Genomic DNA, 13,724 nt, shown 5'->3' on the forward strand with positions numbered 1-13,724 from the left:
TATTTATTCTTTTATTCCCGAGGGGGGGGGGGGGGTGTGAAAGAGGAGCTTTAACCTGAAAACCGAGTCTCAAAGTGTGTTTCGGTGCCGCGCTGAAGACTCCTCTGGGACGCGTTCCTTTAGACCAGAATCCCATCTGGGTCACAGTTAGCCTCCTTTAGTGGTTCACTTTTTAAATTGATGATTGCATCAAGAAGAACAAAGGAACTCATCTTTTATCCCAAACAAACCTGGCAACCCAAAGTGACAATGAAACCTAAATATCAGCTTTATTTCATGTGTTTTTGTTGATTTATGGTTTTATTTTGAAAATCTACAATCATTTTGTGAATTTCAAGAAATAAATCTGAATTACCAGGTTGGGAACCAATAATTTATAGCAATGCTTTGATATTCTTAACGATATACAACAGATGTGCCACTTCAAGCTGCCGTCTTTGTGTGAAAAGGCGTAAAAATCGACTTTATTGTGCAGCAGATGTCGTGTTGTTCCAACTCTTGTCTCCTAAATGGACGATAAAGAAACATAAAAAAGGCAGAAATTACATTTTCTTCACAATATTGTTGGCAAAAACCATTTCGTAGCGTAGAAACGAACTCTCTGCCGCCTCCTCCGACCCGCCGCCTGTCTGCAACGCTAAACATCTAAAGTACTGAGTGACAGAAGTGAAGCTTCAGTTCATGTTTACGGGTCAATACTGTACATTGCATAGCTCATGCGGCACTTGTTTCTGTTTAGAAGGACTGTGGGCGAACGCTGCTCAGTCTAAAAGGCATTTTAAATCTGCAAGTGCTGTCAAAGGGGAGAGTTCAACCGTCAACTAAACGGGGAAATTATGGCAACTTTTCACTTGATTTGATCGACCGAGAGGAATCGAATCTGAAGCTCTTCTTGACATCCGAACGTTAACAAAGATGGATGAAGGTCTTCACGAGCTGATCACGCACTGTTAAAGAGTGGGAGACGGAGTCCTTTTAAGACTTTGGGTCTGCAGAGACCAGGCCTCTGGCACCGATCACAGAAGAGGGCTGCTTGTTGTTCAAAGGTCGGGCTGGTACGTCAGATCTTGGTCCCGTTGGGATCCGACTCTATTTGTGTTGTTAAATCCTCAGATTCCAATCGGGGAAGAAATACCCAATCGTTCTCTCAAAGGTTGTGGCTGTAATGAGTCTTAACCTTTGAACCTGAAGTTCATATCTCACAGTGCGACATCCCAAAGCGGACTGTGTTCAGTCTGAGGGTCAAAGACCTGAAAGATACTCGTCTGAGGGATGAGTTGGTCGAGACGTTGTTTAAAGGGAATCAAGTAAATTGCACCAATGACTGATTGGAGAAATGACGCTTGACGAGATCTGACTAACGAACCACCTTCACTCTGGGTTGAGGTTAAAATCCCACCGATTAAACAATGACCATGCTGGACAGAAGAATCCACCTTTTACCTTCGAGGGTTATTTAACGGTTTTGGTGGCAAAACCCTTGATTGTGTTTTTCTTGGATGCGTCCAAATGTTCGGCTTGAAGCCGGTTTTCATCGTGGACCAAAGTCTGGATGTGACTCCTGGTCTGAAGTGCTGTACGTTGGTGAAGTTCTCAGTAGAATCACCCCCAAAAAACCTTCTCTGTGACTCGTGTAAGGCTCCTCTGGAGACCTTATTTTGGGTTTTAACTTCCACACATGAAGGGTTTCACTCCAATAAGAAGATACCCACCTCTAAACAAGTGGTCCCTCCTCTACCGATAGAGCTTCCTCACTATCTTACAGATATTTAATGAAGAACTTCAGAGATTGATTGTTTTCCAAAGTGGATGTTTAAAGAGTTGGAAGAGAACTCTTCACTGAAACCACCAGAGAATATAACGAAATATATCGGCAAACATAAATATATATACAAGTTGTTTTTTGTGCAGGCCTACGTGAGGGTGCGCTTGTTTTTCTCCATAAATATGTTTCTGTATTCTTTTCGTTGTTGTAAAAAGTGTGAATCTTCTTCAGTTCCACCTTTTAAATAAACAGGGATTGAAAGAAACACTGGCTCAAGCGCAGCCGCACTCCTCCACGATCATGTTGGGAACGTCCCGCTTCACGATGTTGTACTCGTCGTCGAAGTAGAGCATGGACATGGTGCTGAGCTTGGTGGGGATGCAGCAGGAGTTCATGGAGCCGGGGCTCATCCCCCGCATGCGGTACTGGTTCACCACCGCCGTGTGGAAGGACGACGGCGAGCCGGGGACGCCCGCCATGTACGCCGGGCAGTTCCCCTCGCAGTAGTTCCCAAAGTACCCCGAGGGCGCAATGATCCAGTCGTTCCAGCCGATGAGCCGGAAGTCGATGTAGAACTGCCGGCGGCAGCAGAGGCTGCTGCTGCCGTCGCACTCCAGCCCCCTCTTCCGGATGCGGTGCTTGCTGTCCGCGGACTGCCGCGCCTGCACCACCAGGAACGGCCGGTGGGACTCGTCGACGCGGTCGAGCAGGACCGGCGCGACGCCCTCGGCCTCGCAGGCCTCGCAGCGCACGTCCAGGTTCTGCCGCCGCTCGCCCTTCTGGAACACCAGCCGCACGGCGTCGGTGAGCACGAAGGTGTGCCAGCCGCTGCGCTTCAGCTCCAGCCGCTTCTCCACCAGGTTCCACTTGCTGCCGAGGCCCGGCTCCTGGTAGTACACCTTCGCCGTCACCTTCCGCCGCGGGCGCGCCTCCGACGGCAGCAGCTTGAAGTAGAGCCAGAGGGTGGCCTGCGTCACGTAGAGGTTCTGGTTCCCCTCACTGGAGATCAGGAAGAACAGGCTGGACTTGGACGTCACCATGTCGTCTGGGGAGCAAAAGACACATCGTTAATAAACGCTGACTTTGAGGAAGAACGGGCGACATTTAAATCAAGGGCTCAGCTCTTTGACAACAGACCCCCAGACCTCCCCTCAGGTTCAGGGTGGCAGCACCGGTCCGACGGACTGTGACAGGAAGCCGCTGGGCGCTGGGCCACTTGGCCTCCGCATTAGCCCAAATGTGAGAAGAGGGGGGGGGGGGGGGCTTAAGAGAGCAGCACACAAAAGGTTCAAGGACTCTGCATTCAATGCTGCCTGAAAACAAGATCTTCTCACAACGAGGCCAAAAAGAGACGCAGCAACGAACCGGCACCTGCTAATGGGCCGAGGCAGCCGAGGGATTCAAACCCTTCAGAAACTAGAACCACAACATCTTTATCATCTTTATATATCGATATATATATATATATATTATACTCCTGTTTCTCCTGCACCTTTAAGGAATGCATCAAGTATTCGTCTCTTCATTTATTCAGTCAGTAAGTTTGATTGATTCAAATCTTTTTACTCAATTTGCTGAATAAAAAGATAAAAGATGCAATAAGTTCTTTACACGGGGAAATAAAATAATGAATAATACTTCATGTTAGACGGTCAGTAACCAATAGTACTCATGTAATCTGGTGGAAACTGTGACTTCTGTCTCAGAACTAGACGCTTCTTAATCTCCTGCGTTTTATCTCTGAGCTTATCTTATTCGATTAAATAGAAGACATTTAAATGTGACACACACACACACGCACATACACACATGCACACACACACATACACACACACACACACACTTGCACGCACACACACATGCACACACACACGCACACACACACACACACATATGCACACGCACACACGCACACACACACGCACATACACACATGCACGCACACACACACATGCACATACACACACACACACACAAATGCACACACACATACACACACACACGCACGTACACACATGCACACGCACACACACGCACATACACACACGCACACACACGCACATACACACATGCACACACACACATGCACACACACACATACGCACATACACACATGCACACACACGCACATACACACATGCACACACACGCACACACACGCACATACACACACACACACGCACATACACACATGCACACACACGCACACATGTCCTGAGTGTGTTCACAGCATGTTTTTATGTTTGACAGCATGTGATGTTCAGGATTAGAAGCAGCGCGCGCATCATCAGGTTCTGCATCAGCTGATAGAAACGAACCTCCAGATGTCAGACATCTCTCTAATCAAACGCGTTCCTTTTCATCTATAATGACTTGACATTATGGGGGGGGGGGGCTTACTTTGGGTTGTTTGTTTTAACACATAAGTGCCACGTGTTCATTTCTCGTTATAAATATCATATTTGTGTCGCTTCTCTTCATAACAACACGTTGGACACGCGTCTCCATCACGCACCTTTCTCCGCGAAGCTGATGATCTCGGAGCTCTCCTCCAGCGCCTCGCTGCTCATCGCGTGCCCGTCCAGGTTGGGGATCTCCACGCGCCCGTCCTCCCGCAGCTTCCCTGCGTGGAGCTTCCGCAGCGCCGTGACCATGGCCGCCCGGGACACCGGGTGCGTGATGTTGGGCCTCTCCCGCAACTGCAGCCGGCTCAGGATGTGCCTCTTCACCGCCTCCAGGAAGTCCCCGTCCAGCCGGCCGGACTCCGCGTCCTCCGGCTGAGCGACGCCGCAGGACGCGCAGGTGTCCCGGGACGCCGCGTGCGCCTCCGCCTCGGTCCCGGGCGCAGCGGTGCAGCGGATGGAGAGGACGCAAGCCACGAGGAGGAGTGCCGGTCTGAAGAGACAGCGACTCATTTTCTGTTCGAGGAGGAGTCACAACGTTCTGTCCCAGTTCATCAAGAAGACGTGTGAGGAGGCGGGAACGAAGCGCGCGGCTCCGTGCGTAACGGGCTCACTTTATTCCCATCCACTCCAAGATGCGCGTGCAGCAAATTCTATATCACATCGTTGTCGTTGGTGTGATCACGCGCTCCTCCGGTTCCTCCGGTTCCTCCGGTTCCTCCGGTTCCTCCGGTTCCTCCGGTTCCTCTGGACTCTGTGTCGGAGTTTGGAGCAGCTTCACGCGCACAGCATCACTCCGTCAGCATCAGTCCAGCTGCGATATATTCCACAAAAGAAGAAGAAGCACCCGAGTCCAGGTTCATCTTTTCAACTGTTTACTCTCTGAACAGATGTAAACGAGTCCCGCGCGTGCTGCCGGAGTGCCGCTGAGCAATGAAGAAGAATGTGATGATGAGGAGCGGGAGCTGAGCCAGAGAGCGTCTCCATGCTGGCGTCTGAGACCCGGAGCCGCCACACCGAAAAGTTTATATGTACAAAGAGAGAGGGGGGGGGGGGGCAGCGGGGCGGGGCCAGGAGGGGAGGGGCGGGGCTAAGACTGGAACCACAGAAATATTCATAAAACCAACGCACACTGTGTGTACTGCTGAAATGTACTAGTACTAACAAGTACTACTACTCTGATACTCAATGTTTAAATACACCAAAAGTATTTACATCAAAAACTCATCATTTCAGTTCATGAGTCATATTTTAAGTTCATCTTGTGTTTCAAATATAAATAAGTAACTTTAGTGGTCAGATAAATGTAGAGTATTTATTCACGTACTGGAGTAGAAGTGTAAAGTAGAAATACTGCAGTAAAGTACCTTTAAATAAAGTACTTGTAGTACTTTCTAACAACTCAAACAATCTTCTGGATTGTTTTTCCTAAAATAATCAGATGAATGAAGTTTGGTTTCAACTTTAAAACACGTTCCTTCTTCTCTTCGTCATATTTATGAATCTATCAGAACATCCTCTGATCTAACATGTGTAAAGTGTAAACTTCTTCATGATACTGTTGATTGTTCATTACGTGAACGTGTTTTTCAGCCGGTTGAAACACTTAAGATAAAATAAAAACACGAAGGAACATCGTAACATCGTTAACGCTGTTTTAATTATGAAGCCTTGTTGTCTGAGTGACAATAAATCAACACAAGCCTGTAATTAAAGTGGTGAGATACCAAAATAAAAGCCTCTGAAAGCGAGTCACGAGAGCACACGAATACATGCGCGTGAGCACGCAGCAGGTCGCCTGTGTGTCTGTTCTGCTCTCGTGATGCTGAAAGATGAAAGATGTTTTATTAACTTTGATTTGGTTGAAATAGAAACAGCTTCCCCTCATTAGATCCGGTTACAGCCCATCAGTCAGTGGGCTCCACTGTGTTTCTATCAGCTGCGGAGAAAGGAAGGAAACAGCGCCATCTTTGTTCCAAGGAGAGGAACTACATGCTTTTAGCGGCAGGTGAGTTTGTGTCACCTTTCAAACCTGTAAATCACATTTATATGTTATTAACAGTAAACTACTTTCTGACATTTATAGATTTCGTTAGAAACTTGATCCCAGCTTCTCTAATCTGAGGATTTGCTGTTTCTTTACTTTTACATCTGTTAAAGCTGTTTATGCCACAAACCAACTGATCATCAGATTCATCTTGTATCGTCAGCTTTGTGTTCATTTATTTTCTAAACACAAAAACGAAATATATATATATAATTCTTAGACAGCCTTGAATACAATAAAGTACCGTTATTATATTTGTGATGCTATTTTTAGGAAAGAAAATACATAAATAGACAAATTGTTTTTCTTCTTTTTTTCTTTTTTTGACGCAACTTTATTTCGTTAAAAACACAAACAAATACACAACACAGTACCGGAGCGCTGATCTTTTTTTTGTTGAAGAAAGTAAACAAACAATAAGGGGTGAAAATAAAACAATGCAATTACAGACAACTACATATTTAAAAAATGAGATTAAAATTAATAAATATATAAAAAATAATAATACAGATTTCAAGGAGTACGAGGAATTTCGTGACATCCCATCCTGTTAATGTTATCCGAGAAAAGAGAAAAAGGTGGACGTGTCACTCCGTGTCTGTTTCGCGGGTTCGTCACTCCACTTGAAAAAAGCTGCATTTTACGGCCGATAACGACAGTTGGTGTATTTTACGGCCTATAACGACAGTTGGCGTAGGTGTAAATACATATCAAATATGACGTGTTTTTGTTCCTAATTTATTTGTTATTAAGAGCTATGTTTGGCTTTTATTTAAGGTGAATCACTGCTAACGGCGAACTAGTGTTTTCTTTCCAGCCACAGAGTGACGCCTCCTCTTGAGAATACACGATCTTTGATTAGAGTACAAACTGTAAGGTGGGGCAGAGCGTCTCAACTTGTAAAAGTTTCAGTTCGTGTCGGTTTATGGCGGTTTTCCTAACGAACGGCGGGAAAACACATTGACGGGTGAGTCTTGAGAATTTGTCCTGCGTTGTTTAAGCCATCTTCAAGTTTTCTACGTTACGTTTTAACGTCGTTTTTCCCTCCCTGAAGTCGTCTCGCGCGTTATCTAGCTTAGCTTATCAGCGCGGTTGAGTGACGCTCCGGAGTAGCCAATAGCAACCGCGATAGGAGGAGTTCTGGCCAATCAGAGTCGGGCAGAGGGCGGGCGCTTGTTAAAGTGTGTTTAGAGTGTCAGCTGGTTAAAACAAGAGGAACAAGATGAATTAAAGTTCCTCTTTTTACTGCACACACACACGTATTGTTCACGTACTTCTTATGTATGGTCACAGCTGAGGTTAATCACTCATATTCGTCTGGTTCTGACGGTTACATTCATGTTGGTGTCCTTGCAGCCCGCATGGAAAGGAAGCAGGAAAGGTCACTGACAAGTGGGTTGGTCCACGTCCTTGTAGTGGTTTAGACCGGCTCTTTATCTCAGTGTGTTGGTTCTCTCTGTTACAGGTCTGTTCTAGAGCGCTGTGACAGTTAGGTGAGTAATGAGCTCAGTTTACATCTTTAATATTGTTTACTCTGGTCACTGTTTTTAATATTTCATGTTGTATTTATGGTTTTATGTCTCTGCTGGTCCTTGTCTCTCCCTGCTGGTCTCTCTCTCTGCTGGTCTCTCTCTCTACCTGCTGGTCTCTCTCTCTCTCTCTGCTGGTCTCTGCTGGTCTCTCTCTCTCTGCTGGTCTCTCTCTCTCTCTGCTGGTCTCTGCTGGTCTCTCTCTCTCTGCTGGTCTCTCGCTCCCTGCTGGTCTCTGCTGGTCTCTCCAGTAGGCGGATCTGTGAGCGGCTGGACTGCAACGGACCGGTCATCATGGCCTCGGGTAAGAACAAGAACCAGACCTCTCTGGTCCTCCATAAGGTGATCATGGTGGGCAGCGGTGGAGTGGGGAAGTCCGCCCTCACCCTGCAGTTCATGTATGACGAGGTGAGACTCCAGCACTACATTTCCCACAATCCCCCTCTCTCTGCTTCCATCACACCATCAACTTCCTCTGCTCCTCCAGTTTGTGGAGGACTACGAGCCCACCAAGGCCGACAGCTACAGGAAGAAGGTGGTCCTGGACGGGGAGGACGTCCAGATCGACATCCTGGACACGGCGGGTCAGGAGGACTACGCCGCCATCAGGGACAACTACTTCAGGAGCGGAGAGGGCTTCCTGCTGCTGTTCTCCATCACGGAGCTCGAGTCCTTCACGGCCATCTCCGAGTTCAGGTCTGCCTAAAGGAGACGGTCTAGGTCTGCACCAGACTCCCTAAAGGAGACGGTCTAGGTCTGCACCAGACTCCCTAAAGGAGACGGTCTAGGTCTGCACCAGACTCCCTAAAGGAGGCGGTCTAGGTCTGCACCAGACTCCTTGAAGGAGGCGGTCTAGGTCTGCACCAGACTCCTTAAAGGAGACGGTCTAGGTCTGCACCAGACTCCCTAAAGGAGGCGGTCTAGGTCTGCACCAGACTCCTTAAAGGAGACGGTCTAGGTCTGCACCAGACTCCTTGAAGGAGGCGGTCTAGGTCTGCACCAGACTCCTTGAAGGAGGCGGTCTAGGTCTGCACCAGACTCCTTAAAGGAGACGGTCTAGGTCTGCACCAGACTCCTTGAAGGAGGCGGTCTAGGTCTGCACCAGACTCCTTAAAGGAGACGGTCTAGGTCTGCACCAGACTCCTTGAAGGAGGCGGTCTAGGTCTGCACCAGACTCCTTGAAGGAGGCGGTCTAGGTCTGCACCAGACTCCTTGAAGGAGGCGGTCTAGGTCTGCACCAGACTCCTTGAAGGAGGCGGTCTAGGTCTGCACCAGACTCCTTGAAGGAGGCGGTCTAGGTCTGCACCAGACTCCTTGAAGGAGGCGGTCTAGGTCTGCACCAGACTCCTTGAAGGAGGCGGTCTAGGTCTGCACCAGACTCCCTAAAGGAGACGGTCTAGGTCTGCACCAGACTCCCTAAAGGAGACGGTCTAGGTCTGCACCAGACTCCTTGAAGGAGGCGGTCTAGGTCTGCACCAGACTCCTTGAAGGAGGCGGTCTAGGTCTGCACCAGACTCCTTAAAGGAGACGGTCTAGGTCTGCACCAGACTCCTTGAAGGAGGCGGTCTAGGTCTGCACCAGACTCCTTGAAGGAGGCGGTCTAGGTCTGCACCAGACTCCTTGAAGGAGGCGGTCTAGGTCTGCACCAGACTCCCTAAAGGAGACGGTCTAGGTCTGCACCAGACTCCTTGAAGGAGGCGGTCTAGGTCTGCACCAGACTCCTTGAAGGAGGCGGTCTAGGTCTGCACCAGACTCCTTGAAGGAGGCGGTCTAGGTCTGCACCAGACTCCTTAAAGGAGACGGTCTAGGTCTGCACCAGACTCCTTGAAGGAGGCGGTCTAGGTCTGCACCAGACTCCTTGAAGGAGGCGGTCTAGGTCTGCACCAGACTCCTTGAAGGAGGCGGTCTAGGTCTGCACCAGACTCCTTAAAGGAGGCGGTCTAGGTCTGCACCAGACTCCTTGAAGGAGGCGGTCTAGGTCTGCACCAGACTCCTTGAAGGAGACGGTCTAGGTCTGCACCAGACTCCTTGAAGGAGGCGGTCTAGGTCTGCACCAGACTCCTTGAAGGAGGCGGTCTAGGTCTGCACCAGACTCCCTAAAGGAGGCTGTTTTAACCCTTTGTGTTCTGGCCTCAGGGAGCAGATCCTGAGGGTGAAGGAGGAGGAGGCCATCCCTCTGCTGCTGGTGGGGAACAAGTCCGACCTGGAGGAGCGACGGCAGGTCTCTGCAGACGAGGGAGCCGCCAAGGCCAGCGAGTGGGGGGGGGTCCAGTACGTGGAGACCTCAGCCAAGACCAGAGCCAACGTAGACAAGGTACGTAGACCACCAGGGCTCTAAAGATTTCATCTTTACTCCATCAAGTCTGATGAGGAGCAGAACTTCAGGCTAAAACTGGATTAATACGGTTGAAAACACGTGTCCTCCTGTCTCACATGCGTCCTCCTGTGTCCTCCTGTCTCACATGCGTCCTCCTGTCTGAGATGCGTCCTTCTGTCTCCTTCGGTCTCATGGGTGTCCTGTCTCACATGCGTCCTCCTGTCTCACATGCGTCCTTTTGTCTCACATGCGTCCTTCTGTCTCCTTCGGTCTCATGCGTCCTCCTGTCTCACATGCGTCCTCCTGTCTCACATGCGTCCTCCTGTCTCACATGCGTCCTCCTGTCTCACATGCGTCCTCCTGTCTCACATGCGTCCTCCTGTGTCCTCCTGTCTCACATGCGTCCTCCTGTCTCACATGCGTCCTCCTGTCTCACATGCGTCCTCCTGTCTCACATGCGTCCTCCTGTCTCCTTCGGTCTCATGGGTGTCCTGTCTCACATGCGTCCTCCTGTCTCACATGCGTCCTCCTGTGTCCTCCTGTCTCACAGGTGTTCTTCGACCTCATGCGGGAGGTCCGTAAGAAGAAGATGGCGGAGAGCAAAGACAAGAACGGGCCGAGCGGCAAGAAGAAGAAGAAGCGCTGCTGCATCCTTTAACTCTCGGCCGAGGGGACAAAGTGCCAAACGGAGTCAGACGGACTCTAAACAAACACTCACTCCATCAGCAGGGGGGACACGGGGACACCCGAGTACTCATTCCTCACCTGCACCTTTATTTTTACACCTGAAAATGTACCGTTGTCCAAATGTATAAAGTCCACGTTTAAACATCACCTGGATGTGTTTGAGGTCATGTTGAAGAATCTCACTTCATCACTTCAGTTACTTTGAAGCTGCTTCTGGTCCAGATCCTCCACCTGGACCAGAGTATGTGGACTCTACCAGCTCAGGTACTCTGTTCAGGTACTCTGTACACTACCAGCTCAGGTACTCTGTACACTACCAGCTCAGGTACTCTGTTCAGGTACTCTGTACACTACCAGCTCAGGTACTCTGTTCAGGTACTCTGTACACTACCAGCTCAGGTACTCTGTTCAGGTACTCTGTACACTACCAGCTCAGGTACTCTGCTCAGGTACTCTGCTCAGGTACTCTACCGACTACACTTCATAGCGTTTAGCATCATTTAGCATTCTAGTTTGTTGGAGTCGTACTGACGTAAAAACACTCAAAGTACAACGTCTCTGTGTACTTGTGTCTTTATACCGCCCACGTTCTTCTTCTTCAGTTTTAATGATGTAGAACTCACTGAGTCACCATCAGTGAAGAAGAGACATTTAGTGCCTTATTAACCCCTTCATGTCTCTGGACGATCTTCTACGATATATACTATATTTATATATATATACACTTTAAATCGTCTCTTCTCTTGAAGACACTCGTTTCTGTCAGTCATTTATTTTCAGAATAAAAGTCCCTTTCTTTATTGAAACAATAAATAAATGATTTTTCAAATAAAAAGCATCCGTACTGAATGGTGTATTGAGTGCTTTTAATGTATTTTATTACATTTCATGTGTCACCTCAATCATTCTACCGTGTAGAGAATAATAAATACATCTTCATACATTTGACCCAAACAATGGGACCAAATGACATTGTTGAGTATCATAACATTCAATAAAAGAGATTTAAGTACAACCAGCTCTGGGAGGTGGACGTTATAATAATAAAGTAAATAGAAACGAGTCAATATTAAGAAGGTAACAGCTGTGATTCCTTCTTTGGCCACTAGATGGCACCACTGACTCAACAGAGTAGTTCTTTTCTTGTTTCTTTGTTTCTGGGTAAATAAAGACTCAACTCAGAGGAAAATATCCAAAATGTTAAATCGGCGTCAAAAACGCCTCCGAGATGAACAAGATGTAGCTCACACCTGCTCACACTCCATGGGAGGAGGAGGAGAACATGCAGGAGGAGGAGGAGGACTATATGTAGGAGGAGGAGGACTACATGCAGGAGGAGGAGGAGGACATGCAGGAGGAGGAGGACTACATGCAGGAGGAGGACTACATGCAGGAGGAGGAGGACTACATGCAGGAGGAGGACTACATGCAGGAGGAGGAGGACTACATGCAGGAGGAGGAGGACTACATGTAGGAGGGGGACGACATGCAGGAGGAGGACTACATGTAGGAGGAGGACTACATGTAGGAGGGGGACGACATGCAGGAGGAGGACTACATGTAGGAGGAGGAGGACGACATGCAGGAGGAGGACTACATGTAGGAGGAGGAGGACTACATGTAGGAGGAGGAGGACTACATGTAGGAGGAGGACGACATGCAGGAGGAGGACTACATGCAGGAGGAGGACTACATGCAGGAGGAGGAGGACTACATGCAGGAGGAGGAGGACTACATGCAGGAGGAGGAGGACTACATGTAGGAGGGGGACGACATGCAGGAGGAGGACTACATGTAGGAGGAGGAGGACGACATGCAGGAGGAGGACTACATGTAGGAGGAGGAGGACTACATGTAGGAGGAGGAGGACTACATGTAGGAGGAGGACTACATGTAGGAGGAGGACGACATGCAGGAGGAGGACTACATGCAGGAGGAGGACTACATGCAGGAGGAGGACGACATGCAGGAGGAGGAGGAGGACTACATGCAGGAGGAGGAGGAGGACTACATGCAGGAGGAGGAGGACTACATGCAGGAGGAGGAGGACGACATGCAGGAGGAGGACTACATGTAGGAGGAGGACGACATGCAGGAGGAGGACTACATGTAGGAGGAGGACTACATGTAGGAGGAGGACGACATGCAGGAGGAGGACTACATGTAGGAGGAGGAGGACGACATGCAGGAGGAGGAGGACGACATGCAGGAGGAGGACTACATGTAGGAGGAGGACTACATGTAGGAGGAGGACTACATGTAGGAGGAGGAGGACTACATGTAGGAGGAGGACTACATGTAGGAGGAGGACGACATGCAGGAGGAGGACTACATGCAGGAGGAGGACGACATGCAGGAGGAGGACGACATGCAGGAGGAGGAGGAGGACTACATGCAGGAGGAGGAGGAGGACTACATGCAGGAGGAGGAGGACTACATGCAGGAGGAGGAGGACGACATGCAGGAGGAGGACTACATGTAGGAGGAGGAGGACTACATGTAGGAGGAGGACGACATGCAGGAGGAGGACTACATGCAGGAGGAGGACGACATGCAGGAGGAGGAGGAGGACTACATGCAGGAGGAGGAGGAGGACTACATGCAGGAGGAGGAGGACTACATGCAGGAGGAGGAGGACGACATGCAGGAGGAGGACTACATGTAGGAGGAGGACGACATGCAGGAGGAGGACTACATGTAGGAGGAGGACTACATGTAGGAGGAGGACGACATGCAGGAGGAGGACTACATGTAGGAGGAGGAGGACTACATGCAGGAGGAGGAGGACGACATGCAGGAGGAGGAGGACTACATGCAGGAGGAGGAGGACGACATGCAGGAGGAGGAGGAGGACTACATGCAGGAGGAGGAGGACTACATGCAGGAGGAGGAGGACGACATGCAGGAGGAGGACTACATGTAGGAGGAGGAGGACTACATGTAGGAGGAGGACTACATGTAGGAGGAGGACTACATG

The 13,724-nt window shown here is 49.3% G+C and overlaps 2 protein-coding genes across 3 annotated transcripts; one reads left to right on the top strand and one right to left on the bottom strand.

Annotated features, from left to right (window-relative positions):
- Nucleotides 1-2,037: 2,037 nt before the first annotated feature.
- On the bottom strand, nucleotides 2,038-4,680 carry LOC306797120 (inhibin beta B chain; the record flags this gene model as incomplete). Its single annotated transcript, XM_079296307.1, has 2 exons — nucleotides 2,038-2,810; nucleotides 4,281-4,680. The coding sequence occupies 2 exons, from the start codon at nucleotides 4,678-4,680 to the stop codon at nucleotides 2,038-2,040; spliced, it is 1,173 nt and encodes a 390-aa protein (XP_079152433.1).
- Nucleotides 4,681-7,071: 2,391 nt separating this feature from the next.
- LOC306797332 (ras-related protein ralB-A-like) lies at nucleotides 7,072-10,892 on the top strand. 2 transcript variants are annotated; one of them, XM_079296653.1, is made up of 6 exons: nucleotides 7,072-7,181; nucleotides 7,680-7,707; nucleotides 7,995-8,151; nucleotides 8,231-8,439; nucleotides 9,880-10,057; nucleotides 10,611-10,892. In XM_079296653.1, the coding sequence occupies exons 3-6, from the start codon at nucleotides 8,038-8,040 to the stop codon at nucleotides 10,716-10,718; spliced, it is 609 nt and encodes a 202-aa protein (XP_079152779.1). In that variant the 5' UTR covers nucleotides 7,072-7,181; nucleotides 7,680-7,707; nucleotides 7,995-8,037; the 3' UTR covers nucleotides 10,719-10,892. The 2 variants fall into 2 exon arrangements, with proteins under 2 accessions (XP_079152779.1, XP_079152780.1); XM_079296654.1 differs by having other exon boundaries at nucleotides 7,080-7,181; nucleotides 7,998-8,151.
- The last annotated feature ends 2,832 nt before the right edge of the window (nucleotides 10,893-13,724 follow it).

Source organism: Melanostigma gelatinosum, assembly GCF_949748355.1.
Source record: "Melanostigma gelatinosum genome assembly, chromosome: 24".
Classification (NCBI taxonomy): Eukaryota; Metazoa; Chordata; class Actinopteri; order Perciformes; family Zoarcidae; genus Melanostigma; species Melanostigma gelatinosum.